Raw genomic sequence first — 15162 nt, forward strand, 5'->3', positions numbered from 1 at the left:
TAAATAAATAAAAAATTTAAATTTAAAAAAATAAGAAAATAAAAAAATAAAAAAGAACCATCAGCAGCACCATGTGTGGCCACTTACTAATAGCTGATTGATTGAGCTCTTGACAATTCTGTTCAAAAACTCAGTAAGTTACTGCTTAACTTATGGCCTTCAATGATCTTTAATCCCAATGGGTCTTTTCTCCCATTGAAGACCCATCTATAGAAAAGGCTTTGCCTTTGATTTAGAGACAAAGATTCTACTAATTTGCTCCATTTATTCACTTATGGGTTCATTCATTCATCAAATGTCCACTGAGGGCCTCCTGTGCGCCTGTGGCTACCTGTGGTAATATGGAGTCCAGGACACATAGTCTCCCCTGCCCTATGTCTCTAGTGTTCCTTGTTCTGCATTCTGCACTGGTTTCTTTTTTTTTTTTTTTTTTTTTTTCTGCACTGGTTTCTATTTACTGCTTGGCTGGTCAGACTGCAAGGGTGTGTGAAGGGGGCATGGGAGAAAGTAAAGGAAGTGGGTCCTCATGAGACAACCAGCCCCCCCCCCCACCCAGGGGGAGGGGAACCACCCCCTCAGAGCCACTTTTTATTCCTCTTGGGCTGTCAGCTCCTCCAGGCCCACAGAGCAGCAAGTCACAATCCCAGGTGACCCAACAAAACTATAGAGTCTTTACCAGCTGGGTTATCTGCACTCTGGCTTCCAGGAATCTGCTGGAGGAGCAAGAGGAGGGAAAGGAGGAGGCACATCCCCACACCTATCCTCTCTTCATGGCTGCTGAAACAGCTCTGGGCTGCCTGCCCCTCTGCCCCTCTGCCCATTCCCATTCCTTCCTCCAGTGAAAGCCTCTGCCACAGGCCCTAAAAGCTCTGGGGCATGTCTTGAGACTCCAAGTGTGGCAGAGGCCAAGCTTGTTTGTGCTGTGTTCTCACTGGACAAGGGAAGGCCTGAGCAGGGCGTGGGGTGCAGCTGCAAGGTACCTTGGGTGGCTGTGATGCTATCTGGGCCTAACGGTTTCCTTTGGGTAGGCACTTCCGCCCTCCTGTTTTTGAAGCCAGAAACCTGTGCTGGGGCAGCCCCCATTCTGAGCTGAAAAGAGGACTAGATAGAGGCAGAAAGAACAAGGCGCTATGAGTCAGGGTTAGAAGACACGGGAAGAGACTATGTTCCTCTTACCAGCTCAGCCATGAACTTTTAAAAGGAAGAAAGGGCTGAGTGAAGTAAGTCAGTCAGAGAAGGACAAACATTATATGTTCTCATTCATTTGGGGAATATAAATAATAGTGAAAGGGAATATAAGGGAAGGGAGAAGAAATGTGTGGGAAATATCAGAAAGGGAGACAGAACGTAAAGACTGCTAACTCTGGGAAACGAACTAGGGGTGGTAGAAGGGGAGGAGGGCGGGGGGTGGGAGTGAATGGGTGACGGGCACTGGGGGTTATTCTGTATGTTGGTAAATTGAACACCAATAAAAAATAAATAAAAAAAAAAAAGGAAGAAAGGAAAACACAAGTACAAGTATGCATTGTAAGGTACCAGGAAATTTCCTTTCCTGCTGCCAACTCTGCCCTAGAGTCCTCACCTCTGTAGCTGTGTGGCTGAAATGGGAGGGGACTCATCCTAATTCCTGGGGGTAGGGAGCCCTTTTGGGAGCCCCCCAAATGCCCTGCTCTAAATAAAAGAAATATTTGGTCCCTATTCATTTGAGCTTGTACACAAAGTGAAATATTATAAAAAGAGCTATTCTGAGTGCCAACTGAACTGTATAGGTGAGGAAGCTGAGGATCAGAGAGGTTAAGTGACTTGTCAGAGGAAACCCAGCTAGAAAGTAGCCGAGCTAGAATTCAACCCAGAGTCTGTTTCTGAAATCGAGGTCTTGCCCCTATGTTCAGAATTAGAAAAGACTTTGGTATTTGGGCGGCTAGTGTTTTAGAAAGTCAGGCTTTAGAAGGTTGTATGATAGGAAGAAGGTCTTGTTTGTAAGACTGGTACCCAACGCAGCAATCTAAGCACCTAAAAGACCATGGGTGGTGTTGGGATTAAGAGCTGAATCAGAGTAGCTCTTCTTAACATGAACAAACTCTCAACTTGTCTCTGTTATGGGATCCTTTTTTTTTTTTTAAGATTTTATTTATTTTTCATGAGAAAGAGAGGCAGAGACACAGGCAGAGGGATAAGCAGGCTCCATGCAGGGAGCCCCCACGTGGGACTCGATCTAGGGTCTCCAGGATCATGCCCTGGGCTGATACCGCACTAAACCAGTGAGCCTCCCGGGCCACCCTGTTATGGGATTCTTTGTGTATTTCCCTTTGCTGGGCTCCCCGTTGCGCACCTGGCTGTGGCCCTCTGAGATCGCCCTGCCTGTCTCAGGTGAACTGGGTGAGGCTTTGGGGACAGGGCAGAGCAGGCCAATGCTGCGGGGAAACAGAGGCATCTGTCCTGCCAGCCCAATCCCCTCCTGCTCACAGTCCTTGCCGGCATCTCCCTTCTCCTCTCTGTCCTGCGGGGAGGGTCCCAGAAGGGGCACCTAGGGCTGCTGGCCAGGACTCAAGCTGGTAGCTCAGAAATATCCCACTGCAGATTCCAGGTCCCACACCCCTCCCGCGCAGCCTCCTCTCTTCCTCAGCCTCTCCGACGCCCAGAGGCCTGGGACAGCCCCGGGGGAGGGTTGCTATGCTGGGTCTTATGGGAATCGGATGTTCAGGATCTTGCCCTTTACTCTATTTCATAGGAACGGCGCAAAGGCCCTTTAGCATGCAGCTTGTGGGAGCTGAGATTCCCACAGCATCCAATGCCTCAATCAAATCAGAGCGAGAGAAAAAAGATGTCATGCTACAGGGGACTTGAAAATTCTTTCTGGGATCCCCTGCGGTCCCCCAACCCCTCTAACTCCCCCCAGCACCCGGGCGGGCACAGAGGAGAGATGGATAGATTGATAGCGGTTTCCTGAAAACGCGAGAGTGCACGTGGAAAGGACAAGAGACGCGAAATAGGAAAGGTGGTCCTGTCGCTCCCACGCTGAGCGTGAGCGCCGAGCGGAGGTCCTGCACTCCCACGCGGCCGTGCCAGGAGGCCCAGGTATGACACGAGTGCCTATTTTTTTTTTTTTTTTAAGAAAAGGAGGCAAGAAAGCAATAAAGATGCACGTGAAAGAAAGAAGCAGTAAAGAGGGGAAGATAAGAAGAATAAACGAACGGCTTTAACTTGTAGGGCAAGCGCTAGGCGTTTTGAAGGGGGGCGAGGCTTGAGAAGAGCTGGGACCCGGGCTGAGACCGGGGTCCTGCAGAAAGTTCGCGGGGAAGAGGGGCCAGGCGGCCCGTCCCATCCCCATGTTTGGGCAGATTAATGGAGTCGTGACTCCCTCGCTCGAGTCCTGCCCTGGGAGGGGACAGTATCTGTTTAGATTTGCGTCTAAATTTAAACCCTGATCGCCGGCCTCCCTCCCCCGCTCCCCACCCCTTCCCCCTCCTGCGGCCTCCCCCGGCCTCCCCCTCCCTCGTGCTCCCGCGCAGGGCCGGGCCGCCCGCAGTCCCGAGCGAGGCAGCCGGCGCGCCGCCGCCCCCCTGCCCTGCCCTGCCCTGCCCGCCCTGCCCCAGCCCCGGCCCCTGCCCCGGCCCCTGCCCCGGCCCCTGCCCCTGCCCCTGCCCCTGCCCCGGCCCCGGCCCGCGCTGGGAGCCGAGCGCACAGCGAGCGCAGCCGCCGCGGAGCCGGCACCTGGAGACCATGGAGGTAAGGCCCCGCGCGGGCTTGAGGAGGGGCTGCGGGGCCCCGGGCCGCCCGGGAGGGGGGCGGAGCGCCCCCGGCCCAGCCCCGGGCTCCCCGGGCGGCCCCGCTGAGCGGGCGGGGGGGCGGGAGGACCGGCCGAGGGAGGGCGCGGCGTGGGGAGCGGGGCGCCCTCGGGGGCCAGGTGCTGGGGTGAGGACCTCTCCGCTCGAGAATTAAAAAGTTAGGTGCGGCCGACTTTGTAGACGGGCAGACGTGTGGGCAAAAGTGGCAGGAGCGGACGCCCCTGACCTCAAGAGATGGGCATTAAAAGAGAAACAGAACGGGCGACGTGAGGCGCTTGTGCGCCGGGCTGTGCGCTTCCCTGTTCGACTGAAGATTGACCTTCTAGAGAGTCCTCTTGCTTCTCGAGTGCCTGTGTCCGTCGCATCTTCTTTCAGAACTTCCTGCAAAGCTCCCCCGGTGGGTAGTCCAATGGCACCCTTGGCCACCAGCCTTGAGGCTCCCGTGTGTGTCCCTGCCTCCTGAGACGGCCGTGAGGAGGTGTGCTGGCCACACGTGCGGGGTGCACCGGGTGCCGCCCGGCTCCTCTGCAGGGCTCTTTCCTGGTCCCGGTCCAGCCTCCCTCCAGGGGAGGAATGCCGGGTGTATGCCCGGTCCCTCCCTTCGCCACAATTTGAGGCTTCCGCAGACTTCCCCCTTGAAATGGAGAGCTGACATTTAGCCCTCAGCCAATCCCAACAGGACAGGGCTTTTGAACAAGATGAAAGGAGAAGGTGCAGATGTTATGTAGCTTCTAAGGTGATTCCCACCCACATTCAAAAGGAAGATTGTTCCTCCTGAGGCTGTAGTCAGCAGCCACCAGGACTCCCGGCAGAAGCCCTGGCTGGCTCGCAGCTAGACCCCTGCTGGGCCTGGAAGCCCTGTGACTTCTCTGCAGGGCTGTAGGTCTGCACGGAGCAGGCCGCCTGCATTCAGGCTTGCAGCTCCACTGGTTGTCTCCAAGGAACAAGGATCATCTTCAAGGGGCCTTTAGAGTGTGGGATCCACCCTCCATAGAAACATTTGCAAGTCAGGGAAACTGATAAGCGCTGGGGAAGGGTGGTGGGGAACATGCAGCTAAGCTCAGCCCGTGGTGTCCACACTGCTCAAAGATCCTCTAAGCATAGAGCATCAGGGTTCTCTCAGGCTGGCTCTAGCTTCAGGGCAGAGGGGGCAGATGGCCCAGCCCCCCCCCCCCCCTCGACTTGTCAGGTGGTATGAATGAAGGCTCCTAAGGAAGTTGCTTGAAAAGTGGGTTCCCTCATCTGGGAAAGTACAGGGGGGGCCTCAAGCCCTAGGCTAGAGGTTCAGTATGCTTTAGGACCCGTCTCAGCTCTTGCCGAAATGGATTGGGCATAAGAGCAAAGCAAGCTTAAAAGCATGTTGCTCCTTGGGGGCCAAATGAGTATGTGAACTTTGTTCTTGGAAGATACAGAGGGACTCCTTCCACAGAGGCCCATCTTCTCCCTCAGCTGAGGAAGAAACAGGGTGTGTATGTGGTAGAGGCCCTGAAAGGGTCACCTGAGCAACTTCCTGTATGGCTGGGGGCCCGGGAAAAGACAAGGCCCTCTGGTCCCCATATGGAGGCGTGTAATAACTGCTGGGGGATTTTACCAAGTTGGGGCCTGGGAGGGATTTGCTCAGTCAGCCAGGAAACCTGTCAGTTTGCCCTGAGTCCACCGCTGGGCACTGCTGATCGGCAATGACTGTTTTTGAAGTTCCTTTGTCAGAACCACTCAGAAAAGTACTGCAGTAGCAAAGCCCTGGAAAAGGAAGTAAAGAGGAAACCCAGAGGCTGGGGAAGTGACGTTTCAATTTGCAGCCAGGAAGCAAACTTTTCATGGTGGGACACGATATGTAGCAGTGGGATTTGGGAACTCCTGGCAAATCGCAGAGTAAAAGCCTCTTTGGAGAGATGAATCCCACTTTCGAGGCATGAAGGCACCACTCTATTTGGGGAGCAACCGAGTTATATGATATCGCAGTATTAGGAATTCAAGCCAGACCAACAAGGCTTACTCAACATTCATTCTCTAGAACCCACTTACCTATTAGAAGTCTTCAGGAAATCTTTTTTTTAAAATATATTTTATTTATTTACTTGACAGAGAGAGAGCAGAAGCAGGGGAACAGTAGAGAGAAGGGAGAAGCAGGCTTCCCATTGAGCAGGGAGCCCAACGTGAGGCTCCATCCCAGGACCCTGAGATCTTGACCTGAGCCGAAGGCAGACACTTAACCAACTGAGCAACCCAGGCACCCCATCTTTTCTTTTTTTAAGCCACTATTACCATTATTGACGATCTCAATCATTGCTTCAGCCCTCATTTAAGCCCTCTGGAATAAACAAGAGAAAGATATCTTTTTAAAGCTGACAATCCAGTAGGGCAAATGAGACTTACTGGATCCCGTCATGTATGTATCTTCAAATGTGTAAATGCCAAATGAATGACTACTGTGGATCATAAGTGCTACAGTACTCGGGTGTTTGGAGGTGAGACCTGACAGAAGCCTTGAAAAAAAGGTGGGTGGTGAGGAGGAGAAGGCAGGCATAGGAATGGGTACGGGGAGAACATGCCAGCTTTGTTCAGGAAAGTAGGCCAGTTGGCTGGAGAGGAAGGTAGGGAAGCAGCGCGAGAGAAAAATGAAAGTAATAAGATAAAAACCACAGGGCCTCCAAGTATAATGGATGCTGGCCAAGTGGGTGAGTGGGAGCTGGAATCCAAGCCATCTGGAGGAAAGGGTTACTTTTTCTTCATACAAAGTCTCCTTGTCTTGCTGTGCCCCCAAAGGGGTGCCTTTTTCTAAGACAGAGGCCAGCTGTGGCCCTCAAAGGCCAGATAGGGGATGGCCCTGGGTTCTGCTCCACAGAGAGTAGGAAACTCTGCAGAGCATTTAGTAAGATGGTGGCCATGAAGAAGCAGGGATGACCTGGCAGAAATGCCAGTTCATAGAGTCAGCAGGGGAACCAGGCTGAGAAGTTTCTCTAAGTGTCCATGCAGATTCTGACTTCGAGAGAGAGTAAGGGTGGAAAAGATAGAAGAGTAAAGACCATGGGTCAAAGGAGAAATCAGAAATGACGTCCATGTTTGAGCTCCCCAGGGTGCCCAGAAGAGCGGAGTTGTCCGAGACACCAAGGAGAATGGCAGTGCAGCTTTTACGTAAGCCTATAAGCCTTTTGTAAGCAGAGTCTGTCCTGTTGGTCTTTCAGTCTCCAGAGATTAGCACAGTGCCTTGAATTATAATCATCTCACTTCTCGAGAGAAGTTTGCTTGGTAAATTAATTAACAGGAACTCCTTGACACCTCAGTCCATAGCTCTTGTGACTCCTTGGGAAGCCTTCCCAGATGCCCTCAGACTCCGTAGCTCTCTCCTCAAACACTTTGTGCAAGCTGGACCTGAGTACTAGGTCCCACTTGTAACGTCTGCCCACCTGGCTCTCTCCCTGAGAGTATCCCAACAGACACTCAATAAATGCATTCTAAATGAGTGAATAAATGATGGATGGTGAGAGAAAGATCAGGGTTTTTTTTTTTGTTTGTTTTTTTGTTTTTATAGAAACCACTCAGATGGCATCCCTTCCTTCTAGTTCCCCCCAAAGGAGAAAAAAGAACGATCATCAAGGACAAAGGGCAACACCAAAGTGACACCCAAAGCCAATTTCACGCTCAGGAAGGGACACTGCACCTCCTCTTCGTGGTTTTGGGTCCCTACACGTTCAGAGAAACTTCTCTAGTAACAAACTATAGAAATGATCCCTGAAAGTATAGTCTTAGGTTTTTTTTTTTTTAAAGCAAAATTTAGGTATATTGGTTTTGAATTGCCCCGCATTCCACAAGAAATACAGACCTCTTAGGATACAAAAAGGATTCTTCTTTAGAAGAGCTAATGGGTGACATCACTGTGGATAAGAGCCCAGAAGAGAGAAATATATAGTAAAGAAAGAGTTGGAGGCTTAGGACATCCAAATTAAATTAATATTCTTATTAATTTAAATTTAAAATGTAGGGCAGCCTGAGTGGCTCAGCGATTTAGCATCTGCCTTCGGCCCAAGGCATGATCCTGGGGTCCTGGGATCGAGTTCCACATCAGGCTCCCTGTGAGGAGCCTGCTTTGCCCTCTGCCTGTGTCTCTGCCTCTCTCTCTGTGTGTGTCTCTCATGAATAAATAAAGAAAATCTTAAAAAAAAATTTTTTTTAATGTAGGCCCTACCAAATAGCCTGAGAACACTTGCAAAAAGTTCAATCTTCACAGATGAAATCCTTCATTTGTTCAACAAATAGTAGACACATGAAAATTAACCTTATCTCCCAAAACCATATGTCTACTATTTCTTATTTTTTTAATAAGATTTTATTTATTTATTTTAACAGAGAGAGAGAGAGAGAGAGAGAGTGCAAGCAGGGAGAGGAACAGAGGGAGAGGGAGAAGCAGGCTCTTTGCTGAGAAAGGAGCCTGATGCGAGGCTCCATCCCAGGACCCTGGAATCATCACCCAAGCCAAAAGCAGATGCTTAACCCACTGAGCCACCCAGGCACCCATGCATCTACTATTTAGTTGAACATATGAAGGATTTCATCTGTGAAGATTAAACTTTCTTGCCACTGAACAGATCATTAATTTCTAATTTAGATGGAGACAATTAATGAGCCCTTTTCTCTGAGGCTATGCAAAGTCCCTTCCAGACATCATTTGTTCCTCATCCATTTATTCAGTATTTATTGAGCATTTATTACATACTGAACCTTGTGTTTGAAATGTTACTTAAAAATTACTGGACTATCCTGTTTTTTCCTCCTCACAAACTATCTGTATTACTGACAATGAGAGAGAAATGGGGTGGGGCTGGGGGATCAGAGTGTGTGTATCCATGTACCTGTGTATATAATGTGTTCAATTCGTAACCTACTTTTTTACTGATTTTTAAAAATTTCATCATATTTTTTTTACCACAATTTCACCAACAGCCTTTGCTGTTTTGGGACCCACCCTCTCACTGAGCCATATGTTGGCTGCTAGCTGGAGCTTATGGGTCATAATTAGGGATTGCATGGTTTCTGGAAGCCGGGGTTTAGCTCGGAGTACTTGTGGGCATGCCCAAGTACCCTTGCATTCCTGTGTGACTCCCCAGTGCTCTGCAGGACCCTCAAAGTAACACTGGCTTCCACTGAGCCAACACTTTTCATTCATGGGACTGCAATGACAAGAGGGAATTTGGGGCAATCTGACTTGAAGGGCCCAGGCCGGATCACAGGAGGGTGAGCATGCATTCCTGGGATGGAATCAGGTTTCAGAGCCTGATCCACAGCATGCCTCCTCACAGGAGGGTGGCGGGGGAGAGTGGCGGGCAGGCGAGAGGAACCAGAGCGGGGGTTCTGGGGTTCCGTGGGAAATCTGAACGCTGGCAGCTTAGCGGCCGGGTAATCTTATCAGGGCCACAGGGAAAAGCATTTTGGTTCCAGAGAAATCTGAAGGCAGCCCTGCTTTCCTCTAGTAATAGCTTTAGGTTTGTGGCCAGCTTGACTCCCTTCCTCGACTCGCTAGAATCGAAACATTTCAAAGCTGTGGGTGGAAGTAAACCATCTCTAGCTGCCTCCGCCACAATTGTGAGGGAGTGTGCTGGTGGACCTTTGGGAAGCCAAAGGCTTGCAGTGTTTCTCTCACCTGGGGAGCAGTACAGTCTAAGCCTTAAGAAGTAAGATCATCAGTTTCTCCACAAAAGCAATATCCACCTCATGTTTGACCTTTGGGGTTTTATCTCTGTGCAAAAGAGGACATCAGAATACTGCTGGCACAGTGTTTGGGCATGGTAGTTACCCTCAACCTTACTGTGCTAGGACTCTTCAAGAGCTCATCTCTTGAATGGATCTGCCCTTGTACCCTGGCATTTGGGCAGTGAGCTCCCCGTTTTCTCCTTTTTGGGCTTCCTCAATACCTGTCTTCTGGGAATTGTGGGAAATGACTGCTGAGCCCATGAGGCCCCCTCTCTAAAGACTCACTCGAATGGATGAGGCTGGAAGCACTGAGAAATTCCAAACAGTGGAACTGGACATTCTCTCCAGCCACGAAGCTAAGCATCTGCCTCATCAGATGTCCCCAGCCCTTTGTTTCAAAACTGCTTGTGCCATATCAGGGCCACCCTCCTGGCCTCAGGGTAACAATCACAGCTCTTTCCCAGACTGGATCTTCTGTAATCGATCACTAACCAGACATGACGGCACCCTCGCTCTTTAATTAGGCCCAAAAGACATGGGTTGATGCCAGGCACTGGCTTCACAAAGGTAAATGCCTTACTCTGCCCAGCCTTGAAGGATTCAAGTGTAGGAGTTCATGAAGACAGAGAAGAAGTGGTGTACCCAGCGCAAGGCTCAGGGGTCTTCCTGTTGGAGGCAATTTCTGAGTCTTGAGGGAGGAGTATGAGTTCTAACACAGAAAATTGGGAAGAGCATTCCAGTTGGAGAGAATGACAAGAGCAAACCCCCCAGTGCTAGAAACAACACGGTGTGCCTGGGGAACCACCCACGGTTCATTCTTGGAGGACAAAGTGAGATGAAGGCATTTGAAGTTGGGGGATGGATAGGGGGTACAAAGTAAGAGAAGTTACAGTTCCTGCCTTCAAGGAGCTCTCTTCTATTTGGGGAAACAAGATGTACACACATCACATGACACAAAAAAATATAAGATAGTATCTCGATGAGCTCTCAGGTATGTAGAGGTTCAAAGCCAGCATCTCTAATTGGAGCTAGAGAAAACTTGCTTCCTCTGCTGGGGATCCCCCCACAAATGTGGCAGCCTCCCAGCAGCCCAGGGACCATAAGGATTTCACTCCAGTGATGAGCATGCTCTGCCTTGGGTCTGCACCTCCACACTCTTGCTGAGGAAATCCATTTGAAATAGGCTCTGAATGAAAGAGGCCTCTGGGAATAACCAAACGTACAAAAAAACCACCTTGTCCTGGTTCACACCTCTACCTGCAGCCCCATTCACTCCCCCCACTTGGGTTGCACATCCTGTGGGTGTTCTGAAAAGCTAGCTTTTCTCTTCTTTGGCCCAAGGCCACGCAGGGACACAATGAGGTGGACCCTGCAGCAGCAGCAGCCAACCGCAAGCACCGGCCTGGGCCCAGAACAACAGCTTCATAGAAACAGGAAGTGGAGCCTTGTGGCCTCTATTACACAAGCCCGGCACCCACACAAGAGGTCACCGAGAATATCCATTTCACGATGTGCCACAGAGGGGCCTCCCCTCCAGACCCCCATCAGCAATCATTCATTCCAAGTACAGGAGCTAAAGGGACAGTTCCCCCACCCTGATAGGGCCACCCACCCCCACCTGGCCCTACCGCTGAAACGCATGCCCAGGCTTCAGGTCCCTGGCTCAACTTGCTTTTGAGGTGTGTTTGATGGATAATGGGAAATCATTTCTGAGCAGCCACCTTGATGTCAGTGTGGGAGAAACCTAAAGCTTGTCATCTGGGTAATCACTGCCACTTGTTGAAAGGCTACCAACTAAAAAAAAAGAAAAGAAAAAAAAAAAAAAAAAGAAAACCTACTAACTACAGGTGTTTTGCCTAAGCTTATCTTGTTTTAGTCCTCCTAAAGTCCAATTATCTCTGTTTTCTATTTTTTTAATGTTTTTTTTTAAGATTTTATTTATTTATTCATGAGAGACACAGAGAGAGAGAGAGGCAGAGACATAGGCAGAGGGGAAAGCAGGTTCCATACAGGAAGCCTGATGTGGGACTCGATTCTGGGTCTCCAGAATCACACCTCAGGCTGCAGGCGGTGCTAAACCACTGCGCCCAGGGCTGCCCGTTATCTCTGTTTTCTAGATAAGGATGCTGGGGTTTCTGTGTGATTAAATTATATGCCTGAGGTCTAGAAGTTGACTACCTGAAGCCCACATTGGAACTCACCCTGTTGGGGGGGGATCCTATGGCCTCTGTTCTTATCTCCTGCACTGGAGAAGCTCCAGCCGCCCCTATAGTGTATGTGTGCTCACAGGGAGACCACCTGCCCCTGGACCTGCCTAGTCCTCCTCCAGCTCAGGGCCAGCCCACGGTGGGAGCCAGGTGGCTCAGGGCATGAGGGGACCTCTAAGGTCTGGCAGAGATTCACTCTGAGCCCTCACTACATATCTGAAAGATGTCTGAAAGTTTCCAGCTATATCTCTGGGTGAAACTAGTGTGAATGTCTATGGCAAAAAAGAAAGTTTAAATAAAAATTAAATTTTAGGGCTTAGAGTTTTGAGAGCAAAGAGGACTGTTAACCATTTCTCCCTTCCCTTCATTTTAAAGATGAGGAAACTGCACATAAATGCTTTACCGGTGGTCACACTTAAAATCAGTTAGTGGCAGAGTCAGACCTAAGATGAAGGCCCTCCAGCCCTCAGCACAGGAACTCCCCCTGCACGGGGCACTGTAGATCATGTGTGGAAATTACTGCCTCACCGCCCCATTTCTGTGTATCGTCTCCTCGAGGCTCTCCCAAGTCCACACTGCTGGTGCTCAGTTTTCTAGGCTTTATTGAACAAGCACTGTTATCTCTGGGGGTGACACAGGGAGAAGAACAGCTTTTATTGTCATCCTTCTAGACTGCAAGGGCAAGGGATCCAGAGCTAAAGCTGGGAAGCCGAACCCCCCAGGTGCAGTGCCTTACCTCGTTCTACTAGTCTTCCTGGGGGGCTCTTCCTGGGAGAGCCCCTGACCGCTGTCTCCCAGTCATGCCTGAATGCCCTCCCGAGTGCCTGAACTGAAGTCCTCAGGAGGAGAGAAACAAGGTCGGTTCCAAGCCCTTGTGTTTTCTCCCACAAATGGGAGACTCAGAGAGACGTGATGGCCCAGGCTACAGCAGGATGCCAGAGTGCTGCCCACATGGAGAATCTAGAGCCAGTGGAGTTGGCAGGTAGATGAGCTTGCTAGGACTGCCATAACATGGCTACAAACTAGGTGGACTTAAAACATTAGAAATTTATCCTCTCAGTTCTGGAGGCCAGATATCTGAAATCAAGGTGTCCCAGGGCCACATTCCCTACCGAGGTTCCAGGGGAGGGAAGTGTTGCATGCCTCTTCTAGCTCCTGGTGGTTTCTGGCTTGTGACCACTGCAGTCCATGCCTCATGTTCACTTTACCTTCTCCTTTGTGTGTCTCTCCTAATCTATGTATCATTGGGTTTAGGATCCACACTGATAATCCAAGGTGATCTCCACATCTCAAATCTATAACCCTTTTACTAAATAAGGTAATATTCACAGGTTCCAGAGATTAGGGTGGGATCATATCTTCTTGGGGGCCACCATTTGGGCCACCATTTAGCCCATGACAGCATTATAGGGGCCGGAGACTTGGGGATTTGGCAGGGTGAATCCTTGGTTCTTGCAGGCCACATTGTGACACTACCACCTCTGTCACTGCCCTCAAGTCAATTTCTAGTGAATATTCACTTATATCTGTTATGTGACTAATTTCCTGCCTCTCGGGTAGCCTACAAGATCAGTAATGGGGTAGGTCACAAACACAGTTCTTTCTGGTCAGAGCCACATTTAAGAGAGGAGGTCTACAGGGTGCTAAGGAGCATTGCCATGAGGATCTAAGGATGGTCTCCCCTTGGTCTCTCCCAGGTAAGATAAGTACAGTGTTAACAGGCTGAGAAGAGCTACTTAAGATTATCCATGATCATCCCCACCTTCAGAAAGGATTGTGCCTGGCAAGATTATAAAACTGCATTTTAATATGTGATCTCATTTGATATTCTGCTGTCAGATACCTTATTCTTGATTCATCCCTTCATTTACTTATTTAAGGACATGTTTTGAGCAGGTACCAAATGGGAATTAATGAGACACAACACCTGCTATAAGGTCCATACAGTCTGGAGGTGGAGAGAGGGCAGAGATTGAACAAATGATACCAAACAATGTGATTGGCTCTGTACAGGCAGTGAGCAAACAGTTTGGTGGCACACGTGATGACAGGTAACTGTAAAGATTAGGACAGGCTAGTGTGTGGCTGAAAACAACACAGGTTTATTTCTCCTTTGCTACATGTCTGTCAGGAGTGGAACTGGGGGCTCTGCTCCATGTCATTGTTGTCCTCCCATGGGGACCCAGGGTGACAGCAGCTTCTGTATGCAGCACTGTCGGTTGTCATGGCAGAGGGAAGGAGAGTTCTGGAGGGTTTGCACTGGCTGTGGCTCTGGCCTGGAAAGGTCAGGAATAGCACACAGGTACACTTGACCACAGGAAAGAGGAAGAGTGATCCTCCCATGTGCCCTGAGTGATGAAAGCTGCAAGTGTTTCATGAATATCATCAGGATCCTGGCGGAATCTTACAAGACTTCCAGAGGAGATGATTTTTGAACTGGGTATGGAAGTAAGGCTGTGTCGTTTAGGCTAACAAAGGTGTGAAGGCTGAGGAAGTCTCTCACTTACTGGAGACTTACACAACTCTCATGGCTGGAGAGAGTTTCCTGATTAAAATGAAACCTGCTTCTCAAGCACAAAGAATGTTTTCAGGGAGTTATTCTTCTTCATGCTTTGGGGCGTGTTTGGAGGGGCAGGTAGGTCCGAAGGGAAAGTCATGGGGTGAACACACGCCCCATTTCCATAGGAAAATGATTTAGTGAAATATAAACATAAACCTTAGATGCAACTGTTTACAGTATTTCTCAAAGAATAAGTAAAATAAAATAAAATAAGGTCAGCCCTGGTGGCTCAGCGGTTTAGCGCCACCTTCAGCCTAGGGTGTGATCCTGGAGACCCCGGATCGAGTCCCACGTCAGGCTCCCTGCATGGCTCCTGCTTCTCCCTCTGCCTTTGTCTTCTGCCTTTCTCTCTGTGTCTCTCATGAATAAATAAATTTAAAAATCTTAATAAAATAAAATGTTGGGCAGCCCTGGTGGCTCAGCGGTTTAGCGCTGCCTTCAGTCCAGGGCGTGATCCTGGAGACCTGGGATCGAGTCCCACATCGGGCTTCCTGCATGGAGCCTGCTTCTCCCTCTGCCTGTGTCTCTGCCTCTCTCTCTCTGTGTCTCTCATGAATAAATAAATAAAATCTTCAAAAAAAAAAAGAAGCTAATGTGACGAAGAGAAAGAATGAAGGATGTGTATGGGCAATGATGAATACCTGAAGTGATTAAAATGGAGGGTCTCTTAAGGGAATGGGTGTGTGTGCAAACGTGCATACATGTGTATGTACGCAGGGGGTGTCTGTGCAAACATGCGTGCATGTGTATGTGCACAGGGACGTGTGTGCAAATGTGTATTTCTCCAGGAGAGGGGCCCCTGGGTTCCGAGGGGTGCCAGAAGGCCATTCATCCAGTCCCACCGCACAGAGGGGCAGAAGAGGAGACTCTAGAGGTTGAAAAGTACCATTCGAGGGGCCAAAGCACCAATGAGGGGTGG

General features: G+C 49.8%; 1 protein-coding gene and 1 non-coding gene across 4 annotated transcripts in view; one reads left to right on the top strand and one right to left on the bottom strand.

Annotated features, from left to right (window-relative positions):
• RCSD1 (RCSD domain containing 1) overlaps positions 1 to 15162 on the top strand; it is a 94116-nt gene that overhangs the window by 22470 nt on the left and 56484 nt on the right. Inside the window, exon 1 of one of the 3 annotated variants that reach the window (XM_072830461.1) lies at positions 3523 to 3729. The exons of 1 other annotated variant lie outside the window; for it this stretch is intronic. In XM_072830461.1, coding sequence (XP_072686562.1) covers positions 3724 to 3729 — 6 coding nt within the window. In that variant the 5' untranslated portion in view covers positions 3523 to 3723. Of the gene's footprint in view, positions 1 to 3522; positions 3730 to 15162 lie in introns of those variants that run through there. One more of the 3 variants, XM_072830463.1, reaches the window with a different exon arrangement.
• Positions 7323 to 7536, bottom strand: LOC140636161 (small nucleolar RNA U3). Its single transcript, XR_012033478.1, has one exon. It is a non-coding gene; the product is annotated as a small nucleolar RNA U3 (small nucleolar RNA).

Source organism: Canis lupus, chromosome 6 (genome assembly GCF_048164855.1).
Source record: "Canis lupus baileyi chromosome 6, mCanLup2.hap1, whole genome shotgun sequence".
In the NCBI taxonomy this organism is placed as follows: Eukaryota; Metazoa; Chordata; class Mammalia; order Carnivora; family Canidae; genus Canis; species Canis lupus.